We start from the raw sequence: 25,437 nt of genomic DNA, 5'->3' as shown, positions 1-25,437 counted from the left end.
ATAAATTAAATTTTAATTATATTTGTATACAACATTAATTAGTTATCTGGATTATTATTATTATTATTCATTTTTATTATTATTATTAATTCTTATTAAGTATTTCAAGGACAGGCTCTCTGACATGTTCTAGAGCACGTTTCATTTCATTTCCAGTGGTGGATTCCAGGGGGGACCCCCCCTCCTAAATTTCTCAAATTTATAAAGAAATGGAGAAAAAAAAGAAAAATAAAATTGTATTTAAATTTGAGTCTGAGAGTGTCATTTCCGGTGCCATAATCCTAAGTTTTCTTACCTCAGCCCCAACCATGGTGGGGCTGAGGTGGCATAGACCCTCCATCTATCTGTGAAATTCCCTTCCTAGGCCACCTCTATTTCGAACACTTGGATCCACCACTGGTTTTATTTATTTATTTAACCACAATTTACATGATAAAAACATGGTTAGGGACAGTTAAATAGATTAGAATCTCTATTACCCATTAAGGGCCAATTGCCCCTTTAACAAAGAAACACAAGTGAACAAAGTCTAATAAATGACCAAAATAAAATTGAAGGTAAAAAAATATAAATATAACATACTGTATACAATAACATGAAAATGAAAAAAAAATACCATCAATCAACAATTATTTCAAATTAAAAAGTGCACAATATTAAAACTTAGTTTGCAAAGTAATCTAAAAAAAAGTCCATCTCGAAAATAACCAATAGGCTTCTAATCTTGATAATATGGGCTTCTTTCGAGTTGGTACATTTCATAGAGCAATGTATGGTACATTTAGACTGATGTTATCTTTAGTTATTGTGATTGCATGTCAGTATCAATATTGTTTTATTGTACTAGCATGGTTAAAATAAAAAAATATATATTACAAATTTACAGCATTCAATTTTAAATGAAGCCCCTTTAGTTTTTTCAAAAGTATCTCAAAATAAGCCCATCTCAAAAGAAGTCTATCCAAGAGTTGTAAAAGAAGCAGCCCAAAGCTTCTATTCAACATTTTACAGTATTTTTTATTTTAAAATTGGTAATATTTCATATTGTTATTAATTTTACGAATCTACTACTTCATGATTTATTATTTATTTTAATCTACTGGATTTTCGACAAACCCCTGTGTGTACAATACAACCATAAACTTTTTAAAAAAGTATAAACTTTTAATTAGCAATTTTGATTTTTTATTTGCAGTTTCGTGGCGCCTTCAACTCTGTCTCAAAATTGGTTGAGAAAATTTCGCCAGATGACCTCTCTGTTCTTGCACACTCTAGTGGTAACCATGGGCAAGCACTAGCCCTGGCAGCCAAGTTATGTAATGTAAAAGCCAATATCGTCATGCCTACTAATGCTCCACTTTGTAAGGTGGAGGCAGTAAAGGGATATGGAGCAACCGTTATCTCATGTGCATCAACAGAGAAGGTAAGTTGTTATTTAAGTATTTATTTGGTCAGTTTATTTATTTAGTCGGTTTAAAAATACTCAAAATACAACACATGGTTGAAATGAGGAGTTTACCAAAGATAACATCCAACAAATCATGAAAGTCAACAAGAAAAAGATAGGTATATATACAAATTCATTTAATTCGAAATAGTTTCTAATAAAAAATGAGTGAATTAATTTTATATACAATTGAGAAATATACATTCAATTCATTTATTTAAAAAAATTTAATTTAGAGAAAAAAAGGTCAATACAATAAATTGTAAAAACATTATAGCATATATTACAGTATTATTAATAATAGGCAAGAATTATTATACCTCATTTTTTGTGAACATTCCCACAGTGATGGTCTTAAATAAAAAATAAAGGCCCAAAAAGAAATGTACATATCTTCTTCATAAATAAACTTTGATCAGATATTTGTTGTATTGCATTATCTATTCGCATCCAACAGCAAGTAACTCGCCAATTACAGGGTGGACGCTGCTTTATAAACCAAGTCATCTTTATGAGGAATCTTTAAAACATGATTTCATAATAATAATAATAATAATTTATTTGGATATGCACTTTTGTATAAGCGGCACACAACCACAAGGGCATCCTCAAAACAAGATAAATTAAAAAATTTCAGTCAAAATGAAAGACATCAAAACAACAAGAAAATCAAAGCAGCTTAAATATCATCAGTCCCTAGATGACACGTCTCTCCTGCAACAGCCACACAGGAAATGGAACGCCCACTCGGAACAGCCAAGCCCGCACCAGAGACGCCGATCAGCCAACTACCTGATCGCAACATGGCTGTTACAACAAAGAATGCACCCCCACACAGCTGCTACCAAAGAGAGACCCGTCACTACAGCCATAGTGTAAAAAGTTAAATTAAAAGTTGGAACAGTGAACAACAATGAAACCCAAGTGCCTTAGGAGCCAGCCATCCACTGTTTTTATGACCGTCACAACAGCACAAAACATACATTTATCCAATATCTTCTTTCCCCTTCCTAGAAAGAGCACACATTTAAAATAATGATTTTGTCACCCGAAAACCATCATCCGGTCTCCCAACAATCATGCGTAACAACCCTTCCTCTCCCCACCCAAGGATATTTTGCACTCTTGTGAACTGAATTGTACAATGTACAGTCCCTTAACCCTTAACAACTTGCACCTTAAGACTCAACCTCTGAAATATAATATAATATATACCCAATTTCCACTGCTTCATCATTGTCAATGCGCTGCCCAACAATAAGGATTTTTTATGTTTTGTGGTTAAAATTTAGCTTCCATGTCTTTGCATATGTAGAAGCTAAATTAAGCATCTCATTCAGTTTACTTTCATCATTTGCGAACAACACAATATCATATACCCCGAAAAGGCTTCCCATGCATGCATTGTGTATACGAACACCTAAATCATGTTTCTTAAGCAATATGGTAAATTCATTCATAAGAAAACGATGATGTGATGGCCTAAATCCACCTTGGAAATATAATAAAACATTTTTTTCTTTGAGAAAATTGAAAATACTGTTTGAGATGATTTTTGATTAAAAATTTTAGATATACACAGAGTTAAAGAAATCCCTGCAGTCCCCCTTTTTAAATATTGGAACGATAATGCCTTTGTTCCAATCATTGGGGATTTTTTCGAGAGCAATTATTCTGTCGAATAATGATAATTGACCTGGTCAAGCAGTTTCCACCATTTAAAAAAATTTTATTTCATATTATATCTGCACCATCCAGGTGACTTATTGTTTTTAGATCGTAGAATATATCAAAATTAATGTCAATATCTGAAAGACACCCATGGCTTTTAGGAAGGTCATTATACGTGGCTCTATAGAAGTAATAGAAGTTTTAATTTTATTAGTATCATTTTCAGCAGGAGTTTTTCTATTAATTTGACCTAGAGTTTTACAATGATCAAGAGCTATTTTATTCATTTCCTTTCTATCTGAGGTTATATTGTTAGAGACTGGTGTCTTCAAGCAGCAAACATGTTTACTGTGATTACTACCTTTTAAGACATTCCAAAAAGCTTGACAATTTTGACCCCCTTTATTTATTTCATATTTAATATTTCATATATTTCATTATTTTTTTTGTCCCAGGCTAGAGAGGAGAAAGCTAAGGAAGTAATCAAAGAAACAAACGGATACATGGTGCATTCCTCTCAAAACCCAGAAGTGATCGCTGGACAGGGAACCATTGCTTTAGAATTTCTACAGCAGGTTTGTTCCTACTTCACAGTGTCAACTACTAATTTTTTGAAGCACCCCCTCTAGAGGTTAATCACTTCTTTAGACATTTAAATATATGATAAATAACATCATAGGATTATGTAAAGTGATGTAATGTTTATTTATTGAAGTACCCCCTCTAGAGGTTGATCACTTTTATAGACATTCAAATATTTAAAAATAATATAACATCATAATATAGTGATGTGGAACAGTAGTAAAGTGCAGATCAGGCAATCAAAAAATCATGGGTTATCATTACAATAATTAAATGTAATATTAGATTTTTAAATCACAATATGAAGTGTATATAAGCAGTGGCATATGTAGGGTTATTAACATGAGTGGGGGAGGGACATAATTTAGAAGGGGACAAGATGAGAAGTAGTGAGGGGATTGAGTTCCAGTATAGTAAATTACTTGCTCAGCAACAAGGGGCCACAGGGATTTCTCATGTCCACAGTGTGTGTCTATGTGATTGTTATTTTACCATACTATCATTCTTGATATAATAATTATCAGTTTTATAGTTACCGCCGCCAATGAAGTTATGCTGCTGTCTGTCTGTCTATCTGTTCCCAAAATACGTAAAAACTAATGAATAGATCATAAAAATTAGTGGAATGGTATATAGTAATCAAAGAAAGACACCACGTAATTTTCTGAAGGAAAAGTCAAAGACAAGGTCAAGGTCATGGAAATTGAACTATTTACCCTCAAGGATAGGATAAAGGAAAATAATGGAATCATTTTCAGGCAGCACTTAAGAAAATCATGTACCTAAATATGATTGGCGTTTCCTTTATTTTCTTAAGGGCAATATACACAGCCTGCTTATTATTGGAATTCAGGCACAGGGCTGAGGTATGCTCTCTATGGATGAGTGACTGCTCTAGTTATTATTGTCGACATTAATATTACAAATTACATATTTTTCTTTTGTTTGTATGTGAAACAGGTTCCAAATCTTGATGCCATAGTTGCAACAGTGGGTGGAGGGGGCCTGCTCTCTGGTATCTGTCTAGCAGCCAAGGCTCTGAAGCCCTCTATCAAAATATATGCAGCAGAGCCAGAGATGGCAGATGACTGCGCAAGATCAATGAAGGCCAATCGACATCTGAAAAACGAAACCTATCCAGACACTGTTGCCGACGGTCTGCGAGTGTCCATCGGAGAAGCAACATGGCCAATTTTACGGGACCATCTAGATGATGTCATTCTGGTGACCGAGGAAGAAATCTGTGTATGAATTTTTTCTTAGTATGAATCATATATAGAATGCATAGAAATCATAAAATTGCCCTATATATCCTATTTATATAATAATATAACAGTTTATAGTATATCTGTATGATAGAATGCAATGCCAAGGCATTGATGCTTTTCACCAGTGGTGTACCTTGGAGTCTTGAAATGTGGGGGTAAGGGGCTGATGGGGGCACAAAATTTAAGTGGGAACTCGATGATTAAGTGAGGTGATAAGGTGATGAGTTAATTTTTAACTACTCGAGCATAATTATGTTGCTTGGGGGAGGGGAAATGGTGGGCATGATAACCCCCCTCCCCAACAGGGTGGTGCAGTTTGCAATATCTGTAATGTTGCAGCTCCAATGATTCAAGGACACATGATTTTCATTACAGAAATCACAATTCTGATTTACTATTCATTTCTTAATTGTAATTATTTATTTTTTTGTAGAAAACATGTTCCCTTTAATTCAGTATTTCTAACAAATCCAATACTGTTCTGAATCTTTAAATGAATAAAGTTAAATATTATATTTAATTGTATCATATATTTAATATTGAATACAATATTTGGTGTGTTTTTTTCAGGATAATCTTCGACTTGTTCTTGAGAAGGCAAAGCTTTTCGTAGAGCCGTCAGCAGCCGTAGGAGTAGCCGCCGTGCGTTCTAGTCACTTCAAACGTCTTATTGATGAACACCAACTGACACAAGTAGGCGTTGTGTTGTGCGGCGGAAACATAGATGCCGACAAACTAAAGACTATTATCTAGCAAGACCCCCCAAAAAAAATAAATGTTATAAATAGAAAATGAAATGTACTTATAAAGTGCCTGTCTGAGCTAATGTTTGTTTTGTATATTAGATCAGTGACCTCCTTTTAATGTAGATAACAGACAACACACACTTTTACACTCAAGATATTTATATTTTAACTTGCGTAAAAGTATGCTTAAGTAATTTAAAATCATTATATATAGTAATTGGACATTTAGAGTTGTATTTTAGAGTTTATATTCCATTAAATCACAAGTTAACAGTGTATTGCTTTTTATGGATTATTTTATTTTGGTTTCTACCATATCGATATATACATTATATATACACTGAGGGAGTCGAAAACAAAAAACAGGGGTTCACATGTTTCAGAACATAACAATTATTATATTACAGCCCCCCACTAAAGTTTTCAAAATAAAAAAAAAAAAATTTTAGTCTAAAAGTGCCATTTCTGGTCATGAATTGGATTGGATTGGATTTATTCGGTGTAAACACCAAGGATAACCCACGAAAGTCTAGAAGAAGACTTATTTCTAGTGGGGTCCTTCTGGTGGTGATTGGGCAGTACACCGGGAGACAATCCCCTAATCTTTTCCGAAGAGTGTACTGCGTTCTTTAACATGTACATGGACCATAATGCGCTATTGTAACTTGCATTTCAGCCCTCTAGCTGAAACACAAGGAGAGGCAGCGATGGGAATTGAACCGGGGACCTAGAGATCTCCACGGTTCAGCGCACACAGCGGCCACCACCAGAGTAGCCGACTGAGCTAAGCTGCTCTCTCTAGAGGTGCCATAATCATAAATTGTCTTGCCTCAGCCCCAACCATGTTGGGGCTGAGCTGCTATAGATCTCCAACTGTGGAAGTCCCTCTCTGGGCCCCCCTCTATTTCAAATTACTGGATCTGCCAGGAATAAAGAGAGACCTGCCAACTATCTTGCATTTAGTGTGAAGTCCTGCAGATAGAAACGTTTTCCTGTGGTCCTGTATTTTAAAAATGCAGTTAATAGTCCCACATTTCTTTACTGCATAAGCTCACGCATACAACAAGAGTGGAATATACTCTGTATTCTACAAAATAAATGTTCTAAATGAAGAAATTAATTGCCCAAGATGGTAATTTTGTTTATTTCATTATTGTATATGTCCCCCGCACCTACAGGTGTTACAGTGTTTAAATATGCATTTACTGCAATCTAGAGGAGCCATATTCTTAAATTGTTCTCACCTCAGCCACACCATGGGTGTACCCCCCCCCCCACCATTTAAGTGTCCAGCATTTTTTTCCACAACCTTGGCCGGTCTGGACAAACTATTTGTTAAAATATATTTATGTCCTCAAACATATTATTTTTGTTTTATGTGGAACATATGTGTAATCTAAAGATTATTTTATATACAGTATTTGGTACAAATATGCACATTAAATGTTCAAACTACTATTCTAATGTTCAAACAGTAAAATCCACCAGATATTCTGATTTAGAATATTAATATCAATTAGTCCAAATACACATACACTAAATGTTTTCATTAAGAATTTGTAAATAATCTATCAGTTTAATTGATAAACAACTTGAAGGTTTATATTGGAAATTCCATTAAGGAGTATTCTGGAATTCCAGAAGTGGAGAAGCCATCCAGCTGCCATCCACCTCTTGGAGCTAGAGGGCAGAAACGTATCACAATGATGCATCATTTGAAGAGATGTTCAAGATGTCATTCATCACTGTACACAATAAGAAAACCAAACACCTATCCTTGTAAGTTTAAGCTGTAACTTGGGAAAATATAATCAACGTTCAAGGAAAGCATGGGGTATAATTATACAGTACTCCAAAGTACTGATCAATTACAATAAATTATTCTCATGTGTATGTAATCTTGTATGTTCTTTAATGATTCGAAGTGACTGAAAATCAAAGAGCTATATACTGTACCACCATACAATACAAACATGGATGGATTCAAGAGAGACAATTAAGCCTGGGTCTCCCCTAAATTTTTGAAAATAAAATAAATTTTAATTTTAATTTAAATCTGAGAGGGCCATTTCCAGCCATCTAGAGATGCAATTTCCCAACGATGGTGGGACTGAAGTGGTGTTGACCTTCCATCTTTAAAAGTCCTCTCTTTGGCCCCTTTTATTTTGAATTTCTTGGATCTGCCACTGACAAATTCCTGATTACCTCCAGGCACAGAATAGTACAATTGCTTCGCAAGATTAGATTCCAACTGCAACAATTACAAATACACCAGTTTCTAACAACTCCCGCAAAATGGGATGCACTTCCCATACACATCGTTAATATCAGTTGATAACTTATTTCAAATTTATGATTGGGAAAGGGGGGGGGGGAAGGGTGGCAGGAGGGATGTTTGCCCACTCCCTTGCAGTAGTAATACAGTATATATTTAATATACTTATGCATATATTTAATAGGGGATACCCTTCCCAAACCACAAACCATAGGTGCTAAATTGGCCCGTCATAACCCTCACCCTTACACCATCTTTCCTTTTAGTATAATTTCCAGAACCTTGAAACTCATGGAAAATTACTGTATTAGCGTTTCATTGCTTGGGGCACTTGGTTGTTTTGCGTCAGCACAGCTTCATAACTAACCGTTGGTCTTAGAAATTTAGATTTATGGGTCTGGAAACATTACGGAAAAGTTACAGAAATTTCTGTGAGCCAAAGTGTATGAATTTTGTTTTGCAGTAACTTATTAAGAAATCTAAATACATGATTTTTTTAAAAATTTAATGTACAAATTAAAACAGATTCAGCTTAAACTGATTTGATTTTTTTTCTGCTTAGAATTGAACTTCTGAAAATGCTAGATCAGACGCACTTAATATATTCCACATCAATTTATATTGACAAATGGATGAATAAAGAACGAAGAGTAATGGCTGAAAAAGCACATCAAGGAGCACAAAAAAAGCGAGAGAACATTAAATTGGCTGATGTAGCCATGAGTCATTCGCTTCAATTTATCATCAAAATCATCATGTTAAAAAAGCTTGTACTCAAAACAGTAGCAGTACTCTTAATCTCCACTAATTAATTATGTAGACTTATTAGGAGTCTAGGGTGCTTAGTCTCAAAATAGATGAAATCTCTATACATTGTACAGTATATCCAGATTTATTCTTTGGCATTAGAGGGTGCACTTTAAATCTGAAGATTTTTTTTTTATTCTGAATGGATAAAATCTCTTATTTAATATTTATTATCATTTTATATAACTGACACATTACTTGTCAACAAAGGCACTATACATATCTGCGATTTAGATTCAAAATGTTTGATAGTTTAAAAAAAAATCCTAACTTAATCTTATGTCTGTCATAAAATCTGAAATTCAATTAAAACATTGAATAGCTCACTTAAAAAGAAAGTTATTAACTTCACTGAAAGTTTAAACACAGAGCAAACCAAGTGAATTTTTTGCTTATTTACAGATCTTGTCTGTATAATATATACGATTGATAATTAATATGTGGGAAAAATATATTATTCTAAGAATTTTCAACATATCACAAACAATATTTATATCCACATTAATACTTTGGCAGTAGAGGCAGTCTATTAATTACAGTAGTCTGAAAGATACAAACTTATATTTTTTTCTATTTATACAGTACATATAATTTAATCTAGACTTACAGTACTACATCCACAATAGAGGGTGCACTTTCAATCTGTGATATATCCTAGATAGTAATGCTTTGTTGAACTTTATAGCACATGAAGATAAAGGCTCTTATGGGAGTAAGTATAGCATACCCAATATATTAATATTATAATTTTGTTGTACCAAGGCGTTTATTCTGACCAAAAATATAAACATCCATATGGTCTTAATGAAGTAATTGGCTGCAATTATGACGAAACGTGCAAATTTGATATATAGATCATCTGAAGCCTTGCGGCGACTTAATTAGTTAACATCTTTTAAGAGGATTTATCACTCACAAGGGAATACCATCTTCACAGATGTTACCTTTTTAAAAAAAAAGTCACGGTCTTAGCACTTCTAAAAAAGAAAATCTTAATTTAAGTATCCTTTTAAGTTAATGGATGAAATGATAATAATGGGTGATGTAGTTTTTAGAGTGGTGTATGTGCTCCTCTATCACATCACATTTATGGTTTTAAGAATAGTCTAGAGTTCTCAATCATCGTTAGTACACAAAGTACCTCCTAAAAGACGTATAAGTAATCTCTAATTTGAAGGACAAATGATAATAAGAAGAATATAGTTAGCATATGGATTAATCAATTAATATTACCTTCAATAACAGCAATAACAATATCCCAATGAGATTCTGATATGGTTTTTTTTTGACACATGTACTACTAGTAAGTCCTCATTAAATGTTACCTATTATATAACATGGAGGAAAGATTTCTTTCAACAATGTAGATACCCAGATAATGCAATGCTACTTGTAAAACAAAATTTAACTGCTGCTTACTTATATATGCCTAGGACATAAATATATGACAAAACATGACAAATAAGATTAATGGTAATCAATAATTATTTTGTTTTTATTCACATATTTTAGTTAAGTCTTTTCCTTTTTGTCTACTGAACTTGTAATATCATATTTTTGTCATTAAAGTTAAATGCACTACACTTGTGTGTGCCGCCGTGTTAAATGCGTATGTTTGCAAAAGTGAATAAATAAATAAATAAAAATCTTAGTTTTTTTGTGTATTTGTTGTACAATGATGGAAACAACACACAAAACGAATGGCAACTAGAGGTTTATGCATATATTAAACAAAGTGAATTTTAATCATCTCTTAAAAAACACTAATGAAATACAAAACATTTCTAAATATATACAGGCCTTCATAAAATGCTAATTAATTTTAAACTTGGAACTGCTAAACTGGTAGAATCTCTACACTCATACAAACAATTATTTACACTTTATGTAATAAGTATCTATTCAATATAATCAAAATCTTCAGGGATGCCGAACTGTTTGTTCAACTTCTTCGTTTCGATGGAAAATTTCTTCCGGCACCAGCTCTGAATTGAAAATATATTATCTGAAAATAAATAAATATTTAAATATCAATCAATTTATTTCACTTTCAAATCATATATTAATAAACTAAGTTGTGTAACCAAAATAACCAAAGCTTGTAAACATCACACGCTGGCATACTAATATATTAATAATAATTAATATATTAATAACATTTCCATGTAATGTTTATTGAGAATTAAATAAAAACACACAAATAACCAACAAATAGCAAAAAAGACAATAATATGGATAGACCGGACTATATAACTAAATGACAGTAAAAAGCCCATTGGGTTTACTGTTGAGAAGGGTTTTGAGGGGGAATTCATTCGAGGGAGGCTTTATTTTAGGTGTTTTTATTTTTGTTTTGGTGTAAAATTGATACGAATACCCTCAAATAAATGCCCAGAATTTCACTGTAAATGTGAACTACAACAAATAATTAACAAAATGTGTTATGCGCGATCATAAAGACATATTGATCACAACCAGGTTAGAAAAAATTTAATTCTACTGGAGTAATAACATAATGTCTTTGAGAACTATGTTGCTTCTATTAGTTTTGTTTAGACATTTTTGGGGGAGCGTTTATTCTAGGAAAAAATAAATGACAGGGTGTTTATTTCAGGGAAGTGTTTATTCCAAATGAGGCTCTGGAAGGGGCGTTTATTCGAGGGAAGCATTTATTCAAAACAGGCATTTATTTGAATAATATGGTACAGTAATATATTGGTTATGATGTATTAAAATTAAATCGAATAGGGCTACTACGTTTTCATATTAACATTTCATGTATTAATCAAAATTAATATATTCATCATCATAAGTCTCTATCCTTTTTAATACTTTTATTTTTCATCTGTTCTATATATTCAATTCTGTTCGCATTTTGTAAAGGTGATGAGCTGGATTCTTGAATTATAATATGTTGAAGAGGTTTAATAATCTACATGTGAGCAAAGTATGCATCCGAGATACTTTACTGAATTAATTTAACTTGAACTTCTCTACATGTAGCTTGCATATTGAAGTGGATAAATAAAACCAGTAAATGCACAGAATACAAAGTTTTATGTTATATATACTGTATTTATCCAAACAAACACCCCACCTTCCCCCTCAAATAAATGCACCCCCCCAGAGCCTTATTTGGATTAAACGCCTCTATTAAATATACGCCCAGAGGCTTATAATTTTTAATTGAATAAATTCCCCCACCCCCCAAATGACTATAAACAAAACTAAGGGAAGAAACATTCTCAACACATCTATTATTGTTCTACACCAGTAGAATGACATTTTTTTCTAACCTGGTTGGTATCAATAAGTCTTGCAATAACACATTTTGACGGCAATTATGTGTTAATTAAGGGCCATTTATTTGAGTATCTAGGTATCCATTTTACGCCAACAAAAACATAACCACCTTTTTCAAATAACCGCCTTTCCTGAAAAAACTCCCCCTCAAAACCCTTCTCAACAAAACACCCTTTGGGGAATTCATTCAACTAAATACGGAAATACTAAACAAAATATGTAAATCATTAAACAGTTAATAACCAAAATATATCCAATGATTACAGTAATTTTATTACGGTAATACAAGATGAGAATTTACTCTTAAAAATTGACAGAGATATATAGTAAAATCATTATGAATAATACAATGTCATTCCTAACAAGCCAATCAAATAAAATGTTCTTTCCCTACCATATCTGAGTGAAGTTTCCATAAAATAAAATAAAAAATCAGATATCTGAGTGGTGCTAGAGGTTGTCACCAAATATTAAAATTCTAATAGTAATAATAATGATAATAATAATATTCAAAAAATAATGAAATCAAAGTAAGTTTTATATTAAGCTACAAAAACTTCTCATGATTTTCTATGGATAAGGCCAGTGATTTCAGTTTTTCGTCCAATCTATTTAAAAAACAGAAAATGTCTTTTCTAATGGCTATGGTATTACAGGCTAAATGATAGTATTTCAGTGAAAATGCATAAAACCATAGGATACTTTATTACAAGAAATTGTGGTAAAATGGTGTATGGCTATAAAAAACATAGAGTTCATATTCAGGGGGCAGGAAATAATTGGGCAGCAAAGACAGGAAAAACAATATATTTTTTTCCTTGGGCTGAAATGGTGGAATGATTGAATTCACTATCTGAATTCAGCAGTTGAAAAAACCTAATGCAAATTGGCAAAGACAAATAACAGTTATCCTCGAGACAAGCTGTATGCCAAATATATATACGGAATGCAAATTGCTCTTCTGCATTTGCCATTTAAAAAACAGCATGTCTTACGGCCATAAATATATACGTTGATGTTTGAAAAAGCGAAGAACAATGATTGATGTAATCCAGTTGTAGTAAAAAGTTGACATTAACTGTGATTGTTGATAGTGTGACTGAGAGCTTTAGTGGCGATGGTATTACCCCAGTCAGGTTAATAGTCGCATATGCATAATTAATAGCATCCATACCTTATTAAGCCTTATAACTTAATGCAAAGCATCCGAATATACGGCATACATGCTGTGACCGGTCAATTCTAATCCAGCCATATCCTACTTATGATTTTGAGCACATATAGATTTATGGAGGAAAAAAATTGTGTATGATCATTGGAAATGTATATATAATTAAGAATTTATAAAGTAGATGCTATAATGAATAACTTGAATCATCCACTATTAATTTATTTTGTTAAAATCTGGAAGATGGTTTAAAACAACTTTATGCTGGACACAAATGTGGCAAAAGACAAGCCAAACCAGTCACTTGTCGCGAACCCTGCTTCACAGATAATGGCCAAAAGATGCTGGAATGTCAAAATTTTTTTAATCTACTTTATTACACTAACCTAAATTTCATATCTATATATTATACTATGCTGTTATTTTCCCCATTTTCAATGTTAAAACAACAATTTTTAATGATTTGGTAATGGTTCCTAAGAAATGCCCAAGATCATGAACTTTGAAGGCTGATTTCTCAAATATTGTTCTTTAAACAGTTTTATGTTTAAACTCCTGTAACTTCATAACAATATATTGGATTTATATTATTCTTTCACCATTTCATAGCTCTCTTTTTACTCTTCAATAACTAAGTATTGATTTTTGCGACGAGTGACTGGTTTGGCTGGTTTTTGCCACAAAATTCACTAAATGCAATGCGTACCGTAGTACAACGTAATATAATATTTAAATAAAAGGGAATTAGCTCAATACAGTATATCATTAAACATTATATGTCCTTCAAATTTCACACTCTGTTAAAATATATTTCATTTTATTTAAAACCATATTTATAGAGGGTGACCCTTTCATTGCAGTGTATCATAGAAGGTCGGCTGATATTCAGGGGCCCTCTTAAATAAATTTAAAAAAAACAAAAACATGATGCTTTTATCAACAAAGTCTCTTCAAGAGGCTTAGGGAGTGAAGTTACATTTAGTTGTGAGAAAAATCCCTGCTGTCACAGGAATCGAACCCAGAACTCTGAAAATAGAAGGCAAGCATCTTAACCACTAAACTCGAGTATTCAACTCCAACCCACTACATAATATTTATAGCATAATGTTCCCTTTGTTTCCTTTTTTTTGTACAGAATACATGTAAAGAAATCTGAAATATGTAAATCAGGATGAAAATAATAATTTTCCCTCAAAAAAAAAATAAATAAATAAATGAAAACATTTTAAAAAACCTAACAATTTCAACAATGCAAACTAAATCATCAAAGTGCAATGTGTATAAAATATAATTTATTATATAATACTAAATCATATTTATAGTATAATGTTCCATTTGATTTAACAAAAAACGTGTAAAAAATTTTATATATGTAAACCAGAAAAAAAATCCCAATAAAAAAAAGTCAGCAATTTCAACAATGCAAACTAAATTATCAAGATGCAGTGTGTATAATGGACCAAATATTTCTATATGACATTGAGAGGACAAATGAAATGCTATAAGTTGACAATTACTGACAAAGTCAAATAGAACGCTATCGGAGCTATTTACTGAAGCGTAATTAGGATGGTACGGCGAAATCCTTAATGGAACTTCGGCAACCAGACTCGTAGCCATCTAAGGATCGTTAACAGTTTAGCTAAGTTCATATCAAGGTCCACAGGAATATTAAAAGCGGGAAACCAAGACAATCAAGTACAGACCTTAGGCATTGTACGGCCAAATTCAACTCTTAATTACTTAAAAGTGACTTTTATCATTCACAATTTGTCATTCGCTTCCTTCACTTAGCATTTTAGCAGAATTTTGTTTAAGAAAAACAGAGAGAAAACAGAACTGAAAATATTTCTAGCTGTACTTTATGGTTTTGCCTTTTTTTGACAATATTCGATGAAAGTTATATGCAAGCAGTTGGATCATTACAGTAAGTAAACAATATTCATTTACTGTTTCAACTCTTAAATTTTATTTTATGTATAAATATTAATATTAAAAATCAGCACAACAAATAAATAGCAACTATATAAATGCATATAGTCTAACGATATTAACAGTAACAAATTATAATAACAATAATAATGATGACAATGATACTTAGTGGTATAATGATTTTAGTAAAAATAGGAATAATATAATGATCTTAACAAAATTGACAACGATGTTGGCGGCTTTCAACAGACTGTAATTTTTAGTAGTAGTTATTATTCTGCATCCATATATTACATGAAATTATTATATATAATATAATTTATAATTATCCTTCTGGAAAAAAAATGTGTATATTGCTGAAAATATAATTTAATTCTAACTGCAGTATTTATATTTTGTTCTTATAGTTAGTTAAGTCATTTTATCAAGCCTTAATTTAATTTGGATAGAAATAAATTAAATGACAATGATAATGATGACATTAAAAAGTAATAATCATGAGATAATGCAGTAATCTAATTTAGTCACTGATTTGTAATGAACTATAAACAGTTAATTTCACAATGACAACACAGTAATATAAACACTGAAACAAATGGTCTACTTCAGACCAGACCAAGCACATTATCATCCGCGACTTGACATGTTGTTATGCAGACGCATGCCAAGAGAGACTTCATCAAAAGTTTACTTGTGATCCATTTCTGATTAATGGTGCCTTCTTCCTCGTTCACTTTTAAGTTTTCTGCTTTAATGAGTCTTAATTGGGCACACTGATAACCAGAATTGAAACCGGCTTTTATCAGCTGGATCGCCTTTCCCTCAAGAAACCGAGAGAATTAATTAAAAACTGTAGCTGAAGTGTGACCACAGTTTATCATCTTGTCACAGCTTTCAATCAGGTTCTGAGATCAATCACCGCATAAGTGTATGTGTTATGATTAATTTGTTTACTGCGATTCTGTTCACGATCATATATCACTCCTCTACAGATAGCCGAGGACATTTTTAATTATCCTTTTATCTGATTGGATGAGTTATGATGTATCTTAAGGAGACATAAAGGATGCTTGGTCTATAAACTTTGCAACAGTAAATAATTAAAAAGTAAACACAGAGATAAACTATTATCAATATTTGTGTGATCATGAAGGAATATAATGTATGTAAAAGTAAGGCTTTGATTTTCTAATCAAAATGTCACTGGATTCTGGCAACTTGCTTGTGTCATTGGGTATAAATGTAATATATATACGTGTTGCTTGTCTCCACCCAGGAGACAAATTGGTACCTGGCCTGGTAGGGTTGTGAATTAGTTTGACATTTTGAATTAATTTCTTACTCATGTAGTGTGAATACAATATATGCCCCCAGTTTACATGAGGAAGGGAAGAAATTTTAGAAACCGAGATGATGATGACGAAGTAAGGGACTTTTGCTTCCAAACAGAAACAAGCTGTGGTCATAACTGTTATTACCTATACAAATTCTGGTTTGTAGATGGCAACACACTGTCTCACAAGTATCGTATATTCTCGCATATAATGCAATTCCGCATATAAGATGACTCCCAAGCTAGAGAAGATTTTTGGATGATTTTTATCATGGTGTATAAGACGATTCCAAAAACTTCGCCGTCGGAATTCCGCCTTTCGATACGACCCACAGGGAGTAAGCCATCATTAAATTTTTCAAATCACCATATAAGTCCAAGGTCTGGCTTGGTAAAAGATCATGGATTTCATTGTATCAGCATTTAAAAAGCATTAAGTAAAACTCAACTGACAAATTAAACAACCACCATCTTGTATGGCATTCATTTCTGGCAGTTAGTAGCTTCATTTCAATAGTTAATTTATGTGTTACGCACATAAGACTAACACGATTTAAAAAATTAAAAAATGGTATGTTGTGCTTATAAGACAACTATTTTAAGCCTTGTCTTATATGCGAGAATATACGGAACGCCTTTGCAAGGCATAGTGCTCACTGCTTTATTTGGATGATAGGATTTTTCTGGTGTTTTTCCCTCTTGAAAAAAACAAAAATACGCAACCCGAAGAAATAAAAAGGATGCCCGGTAGATGACAAATACGCTCATTTGTTTATTTGGCTTAATGGGGGCTGCAAGCAAGAGAGTAGTTTTATTTTGTATCAGTAAATGTCACTCCTACCTCAATATACTAAAAAACGTAGAAATTTGTATCATGTTCTTGATGCATTTTCTGTTCAACATGATCTGTTATTTTTTCCCCTGTGCTGCATGCTATCGATGTAGTTTTAGTCTTAGTGGAAGCTCTCCATTTTGAAAGCAGTATTAATGGTAATTCACATGTGGCAGGCCATTTTAATATCTAGTAAAAACAGATTATGTAGCTGATGGCATTGTCAATAGCACCACCAATCAGTAGTACATTACATCTTAGCTTTTATGTGATGATGTGACAGTACTTCAGTACAATATATATGAATAATGATAATATAAATTTTATTATAGTCGCTTTCACCTAGGGATGGAAGACATTCATCAATAATAATAACAATGTCAATATTCATAAAAATAAAACCATATACAGTATTAAGAATAAAACAAGTAGCAGCTGGAGGAGAAATAGCAGAAGTAGTAGCAGCTAGTAATAGTATGTAGCAGCAATAACAGTAGTAGTGTAGTAGGAGCAGCAGTAGTAGTCTAGTAGTATAGTAGCAGCAATAGCAGCAGTAGTCTAGTAGTAGTAGTAGTAGTAGTAGTCTAGTAGTAGCAGCAGTAGTAGTAGTAGTCTAGTAGTAGTAGCAGCAGCAGCAGCAGTAGTAATATAAATAAATTTAAAATGACAGAAAATAAAGTTACATCATAGATTTAAATAAAACATTTTATGTGGCAAATAAATGTAATATGCCATATTTCTGGGTGTGATAGGATATCAACATGCCCATATATGGGCACATCACACATATTTTGTCACATTACATTTGATAGAGACAGAGCCTTAGAATATAGGAACAATATTATTTACGCATCTGTACAATATTTGCAAGGAAAATATTTTCTCTTTGTAATTTTCAATTTAATAACTTCCTTAAATATAAAAAAGTAATAAATTTAAATATTGTACTGAATTTACAAACCCAATGCAAACAGAATAGTTGGTATTTATTTTTGAAAGATATTATTTTTTTGCAAGAGTTGAACCAAGAATTCTGACGCTGTAAGGGGAGCACCCTTAGACAACAAGCTTCAAAGTGTCCTCATTATCACATTATCAAGATAATATGCAATTTACTGGCCCAGAGTATAGCTAGCATCTGTGTCGTATTTAATTAGCAACTACAATTGACCTAATTAGCTTGGCGTTGCCTAGGAAATGATTGATGGTGATCATGTCAGTTCGCCGTTAATGATCTTCGTAGGATTCACATCAATTTAAATTGCGGTGTGAAATTAGGATGAATCACGGAAATATAGGATGATCTACATAAGTCAAATAATACCGAGTAAAATATGGAATTATCGGGTACAGTTTGCGGAAGTATGTGGTGTGAATGCTCTTATGATCGTTAAGCCCTGTCTATTAAATTTTATTCGACAAAAGCATGTAACATGCAAAAATATGGTCAGGTTAACATCCGATCATGACCATACATAGGCACATCATGACTAAATATGGGCATAACCGAGTTTTTTGTCAAAACAATATTAAATTTTATGTGACAAATTTGTGTGATATGCTCATCAGTATAAGGGCACGGTAATGCCATATTACATCCAAATATGGGTATATCACATTTATTTGACTCATAAAATCTGATATTTGACAAAGAAAGTGTTGTATACCCATGTATAGTCATGATGTGCCCTAATGCACTGTCCTATTTATACCATTGTGTTTAAAACCACTTTATCAAACATCATCAGCATTCTAATAAACTAAATTATCGCTCAACAATAGGTAATTCTTACCACAAAGATCATTATAGATAAAAATTAATATCTTTCATTTCCTGGCAGGGACATATCCAGGATTGTCTTCAGTGGGGAAGAGAGGGGGTGGTGGTATAATAGTGTTACCTAGAATCCCTGGCAGGGTCAAGATCTGAGCCAGTTGTATCGTAGATTCAGTATAAATGTAGTATATTTAAATCAATTTCAGCTTTGTATTCTGCGAAAAGCTTCAATGCTCAAATACTACCCTAACAATAGAAAACTGGTTAAAATGTAAACATTAAGGATTTCTTTTCAATCTGCAATACAGAAAATAAATTCTATATTTAGTACACGCTTTACTGTTTTAAATGGTAATGGTTAAATAATTCTATAGTGCATAATACATGGTCGCTAGTGTGCTGTATATAAAGCAAAAATGGAAAAATATATTCTAAGTAGGTCAACTAAGCTAACCATGCTAAAATAAATAACCGAAACAGACTAATGCAGAGGAACCAACACTATCACACCGTTCACCTGCAATTTGAGACCACTGACAAGCAGGTACATGACTCACAGGCGTTCAAACAGTGTTGGCATCCTTTCCTAACAACAAAGGTGAAAATTAAGAGAAAACAAAGACAAATTAAAGGAAAGGTGTGATTTAAGGTTCTGCTTGCATACAAAGAGTGAGGAAGACTCCCAAATTTAGATGGGAAGTTCAAAATGTGGACTTTTTCCGACTTGGTGGTGAGGGTGGGAGACATACATACACATGGCACAACCTGACTTATAAGCTTACCTGTCCAACGATTGGCTGCTTCCAACGCTGTTTTACTCTCTTTCTTCATATTATCCATCACTTCAGGATCACAATCTCGAAACCTTTCCAACTCCGCCGAAACTTCTGCTAATCGCTTTTCCTTTTCTTGTAATTCCTTCAATACATCTGTCCTTTCATCCTATAGACATAATTCCAATTAAATTTGTAAGCGGATAGAGAAAAATTCTCAGAAACGACTAGATTGAAAGTACCTGTTAGTTTTGCTTGGTGTTAAATATAGCTCAAAATGCTTTTGAAGAAGTGAAACACAACACAAAAATCTTATGAGGATTACCTAAAGTCAAATAACTTGAAAACCACAGAAAATGAATGAAATAAGATGAAAACTAAGATTATTCATTATGATCTAGGCTCAGAAAACACTATTGTAGGGGAGTGCTATCATGTGAACATGTCTTTAAAAGCATGAAAAAAAAGAAATTAATATCTGAATGATGATGATTTTCATCATTATCACCACCACCATCATCCTCATCATAACCAGCACAAGCATTATCTACTGATTCTGCCATCACTATCATTGCTGTCATCATCCCCACCATCACCCTCATCATCGTCACCCTTAAGCTGCATTCACACCAAATCTGAATTTGGTTCGTATGGCTAACGAAACAAAAAAAGAATATCGAATCAGTGGTAAAGATCAGAGGCACGTACTAAAACGTTGAACCGAATTCGGATTCGGTGTGAATCTACCTTTAGCATGTTCCTGACGCCATCATCATCAGTTGCCATCATCACTGTTGATAGACAGTGGCAGATTCAAGTGGGATGAGCACCTCCCACCCACCTAATTTTTTCAAAATTTAAACAATACATTTTTTCAAAATTTAACAATACATTTTTTCAAAATTTAAACAATGGATATAGAAAGAAAATTATATTATAATTTAAAGTCTGAGAGTGCCATTTCTGGCCTTCGAGAGGTGCCACAATCATAATGTTTTTTACCTCAGCCACAACCATGGCGGGACTCTGGTGGTATAGACCATCCATCTGTGAAAGTCCTTCTCTGTGCCCCCCCCCTCCATATCAAATTTCTGAATCTGCCACTGATAAAAGTACTGTAATAACATTCACATAAGCAATAACCACTCAAGAGGTCATCCATCCTCATCCCTCACACATCAGCCATTCACATATACTGTATAACATACAAATTATCTTGTATAACCTGTCTTTATTATCTCGTTTAAATGTCCATCAAGAATATAGAATTACCAACACTATGCAACATGTCATGTCATGTTGTATATTTCATTATTATCATCAACTCCATCTGATCATCATCACTGTCATCTAATCAAATTATCATCATATCATCATATTTATCATCATCATCATCTAATCATTTTATTATTATATGATATGGTATTCATCATATTACAACCATTGACTTTTTCATATTTTTATAATTAATATTATCATCATATAATATCCATCATTTGCATCTAATGGTCATCACCACTCATCATCATCATCCCCATCATATTAACATCATAAAATACAGTACATGGAAGTAATACTGTTTTTACATATTTTTCTTATCAAATCCAATGAATTTTCTCTGTATTAGAGTACAATAACCAGCACTTAAAGACTTGGTTGCATAGAGACAATATATTTTTATGTTTTTTAAAGAAGGCTGAAACCACATCATCATTCGTGATACTAATTTTGACAAAATGTAAATTAGGTAAAATGTGGGGGTGGATTTATTTATCCCCTTACATACATTTTTTAACTCTATAAATATCAACCATATAATTAGTGATGCAACATGGATACTGACTGTCCAATTTTGCACTAAACAGCATTAAATTAAGTCCGATTTGTTATTCAAAATTGAGTTTATTCTCAATGGGATTGAACAGGTAAGAGGAAAATTAGTAGGAAATTGATTGAAAGGAATCATTTTATGATGGGATATCCCACGCAATTCTCTTTATTGCCTTTATAGAGACATCAATGGCTTAATCATTGATTGCCTCAATTTTCAATTGCCAAGTCTGCTCAATGTGGAAGATATAGACAAATAATAATATTTACCAGTACATAAAAAATAAATATATATTTCATATTCTCTTTAATCTTTTGTTAATAACATGATTGTTATGATAATTTTATTTTCCAACATTATTTACAGATTTTATAGGACTTGTGTTGAAAGATATGTATTTTTTACGGCTTTCATCCGCTGCTTTTTAAAAAATTTGTGATGTTATAGAATGATCTTTTTCCGCTCATCAACCTAATGATGATGCTAAGAAAAGACATTATTAAATTTCATAGTCTTTCTTTCTTTTGTTCGGCATTATAAACATTAAAATAAACAGAAGTACAAAAATATATTAAAATATAAAAATACAATTGCGAAAAATGTCAATAAAAATTATTGAAACCACAAATTCAGAGACCATACACGAAAAATTATTGAAAAAAAAACAAACAAAAGGTTATAAAAATATTTATCTATTAAAAAAAAAAAATTTTTCAGTTACCTTGAACATCATATACACTTAAGAAAATTGGACAGAAAATATAAATATTAATGGCAGGATAACCCGAGAAAGTTCAAAAGAACTTGTTTCCAAAGGGGTCCTAAAATATGACATAGAGACAAAAACGGACACAGACAAAAGAAGTAGTATATGATATACAAAGAAGTCCCATATCTTTTATATATTATTTTACACAGGAAAAAGTAAAAACAGTATCTGTAGTGTATATGAGCTCCATAACATTTCAGATGGCAAATGATTGATAGACTGATTGCCTCATTTCGTACTAACTATAATATGCAAACTTATTTACAAAAGCCTGCTGGCGGCAAAAATATTATTACCATTAAGTTATCAGATATATAAACAAACATCCATAGCAACAAACTCCACCGCTTCATGGTGAGTATTAGCAGCATACCTTTAGGCCTATTGTTTAATGCTTTTCTTATATAGTGCTTCAAGCCTACAATGCCTCTAAAGCTAGGCACATACAGTGACTGAAGGTAATCAACCAACGCAATGCCACAACGTACGCACAACAAATCGTTTTTAATGACATTCTGTTCAGCCTGACGGTGAAAATCAACTGATGGCGTCGCATTGCCTATGAATACCAGGGCGCGGAGTTGGGTTCATTGTTCGACGCAGTGAATGCCCGCCTTAAGAGCCTCGCATTATTGTGTTTCTCCGGTCATTGAATCAAATACATGTAATATGTACTCATCTTCATTGCCTTCTTTTCTTTTCGTTCTCCATATTAACCTTCTCCTTTTTCATTTCATTTACTTACAAATTTTCTTTTCATTTTCAGCCAGCTTAACATGCTCCAATTTCATTCAGTTTACTTTCACTTTATTTTCTTATATTACTTTTTTTATTACTTAAACAATCTTTTTCCTTTTAATCTATCTACTTACACACCCTTTTTTCCTTTCATTTACTTATATATTCACTTATTATTTTTATTTCATTCTATTTACTTACACTATCTTCTTTTCCTTTAACAGCTTCCTGTATTTTCTTCTTTGTAACCTTGTGTTTTGTCTCACTTTGTTCTAAAGCCTCTGAAAGGTCCAATATTTTTCGCTTTCTCTGTGGAACAAAAACCATAGCATTTATAAACAACGTAGTCAGATCCAGGGGCATAAAGATGTATGCAACAAATTCAACAACCCCCTTTTAAAGCACACCTGGAATACTGACAAGTGGGAGTGATTTGGTGAGGATGTAATGAAAAGTAGGTTCTAGCTGGGAAAATGAGGTGATAAAATGTAATTTTTGACTACTTGAATGTAATTATTTTGATGCAGCAAGTTTTCAGGAAGGATACATGGAGGAGGGGGTGAAAACCTTTTTCTGGGAAGGCAAAGAAATGCAGAGCATCATTTAATAGTGTTTTTTATTTATATTATTCTAAATTTGACCGAAAATTAAAAAAGAAATTTATGTTTTACCTGGTCTAGAGTGTTGTATCATCGTGGAGTGCTTTACCAATGCTAGGTTGATTTTGTTTTTTAGCTATAGCTAATGTAATGATATACCTCTGCTTTTTTTTTTATATTATGTTGATATGACCAATATTGCGCCTGTGTGGTATTATCAGAACCATGTGGGTTTAAATAAAAATATACACTATAAACAAACTGTTGATGTTATTATGACTAATAGGACAGACGTTAACATACTAAATGAGCTTACAGTTTGGGAAGCTTTACTTGGAAAAGCCCAGAAATAATTAGAAGTTCCAATACGATCAGTATCAACCATTGCATCATCCACTAGACTCTGAACAACCTCCTTCACTGACATACCATCTGCAAAATAAAATACAAAAAAAACCACTTATTTTGAGAATCACACATTATAGTTTAATAGAAACTGAAATTATTATCAGTCGCCTTCATGATGCCCATTACAATTACTGTCATCATCATTATGATATTTGTGTCCAGAAAAAGTACAACCCCATCCAAGCAGAGTAACAGAGAAGTGAAGAGTGAAACACAACCTCCTATACCATCCATTGCTAACTACTGCCATTATTATAAATGATTAAATTTGCCTTTAAAAATCCATCTATAAAACCTTCAATTTGCTGCTGTTAAAGCACGAGACATGGCAAAGCTTGTTTTAAAAATAAACATTCTTTGGCAACAAAGGCATTGTACAGACAGACAGGTAGAAATTAGTGATATTAGTGATGTTGGCATTGAAGATTTCTCTGAAGCCAAAAAAGATACACTAAACAACAATGTTGACATTATAAACATATTATTTTTCTAATGTTTTCATTTCAGAAAAAATGATTTCTAATACTAGATAATATATATAATTTAAATATTGTGTAATATATATATATACATATATATGTACATATATATATATACATATACATACATATATATTTACATATACATACATATATATTTACATATATATACATATATATATCGTATATAAATATATATCATATATATATGTATAATGTGTGTGTGGGTGTGTGTGTGTGTGTGTGTGTGTTAGTATTATGTAACCATATTACATACTGTGATTTACTTATATTTACCTACATCAGTGATTTTATAATATGCTAATGTTCATTATCACTTTCTTCATCACTATCACTGTCTGATGAATCAGAAACACTCGACAACAATGGAAAGTTGTTGCAGAAACTCCCTTCCGCTTTGCAGTTACACATCTCAGTACACTGAAGATTATTTCTCCAACACATGCATGCATTATTTGAACATGTACTTATTGAACAGGTACAATGCTGTCACACCTTTGACAATTTAGCCAGCATATACTGACATATGAAAAATTTAGTGAATACGCTGGTGTACGTCGAAAAAGTTATAGGTAAGTGTTATGTAAGTTTAGAGCATGCTGAAGCACGCTGGCATACGTCATAGAGCAGCAAGGTCGTCAATGTATGGCTCATACGTCCCGCATACGCAGGTCATAA

At 32.5% G+C, this 25,437-nt stretch overlaps 2 protein-coding genes across 2 annotated transcripts in view; one reads left to right on the top strand and one right to left on the bottom strand.

Moving 5' to 3' along the window:
- Nucleotides 1–5,992, top strand: part of LOC117115416 (serine racemase-like) — a gene marked incomplete in the record, with an annotated part of 8,668 nt that extends 2,676 nt beyond the window's left edge. Inside the window, 4 exon segments of the mRNA XM_033259196.1 lie at nt 1,196–1,423; nt 3,574–3,693; nt 4,661–4,945; nt 5,539–5,992. Coding sequence (XP_033115087.1) covers nt 1,196–1,423; nt 3,574–3,693; nt 4,661–4,945; nt 5,539–5,721 — 816 coding nt within the window.
- Nucleotides 5,993–10,517: 4,525 nt separating this feature from the next.
- Nucleotides 10,518–25,437, bottom strand: part of LOC117114490 (meiotic nuclear division protein 1 homolog) — a 28,700-nt gene continuing 13,780 nt past the window's right edge. Inside the window, exons 2-5 of the mRNA XM_033258160.1 lie at nt 24,168–24,283; nt 23,454–23,561; nt 19,924–20,083; nt 10,518–10,801 (exon numbers count right to left, since the gene is read on the bottom strand). Of these exons, the coding sequence (XP_033114051.1) occupies nt 10,695–10,801; nt 19,924–20,083; nt 23,454–23,561; nt 24,168–24,283 (491 nt within the window). The 3' untranslated portion in view covers nt 10,518–10,694. The remainder of the gene's footprint in view (nt 10,802–19,923; nt 20,084–23,453; nt 23,562–24,167; nt 24,284–25,437) is intronic.

Source organism: Anneissia japonica, unplaced genomic scaffold, assembly GCF_011630105.1.
Source record: "Anneissia japonica isolate Jap-2015-1 unplaced genomic scaffold, ASM1163010v1 scaffold199_len4679917_cov187, whole genome shotgun sequence".
Lineage (NCBI taxonomy): Eukaryota > Metazoa > Echinodermata > Crinoidea > Comatulida > Comatulidae > Anneissia > Anneissia japonica.
This window is presented reverse-complemented; position numbering and strand designations above follow the sequence as displayed.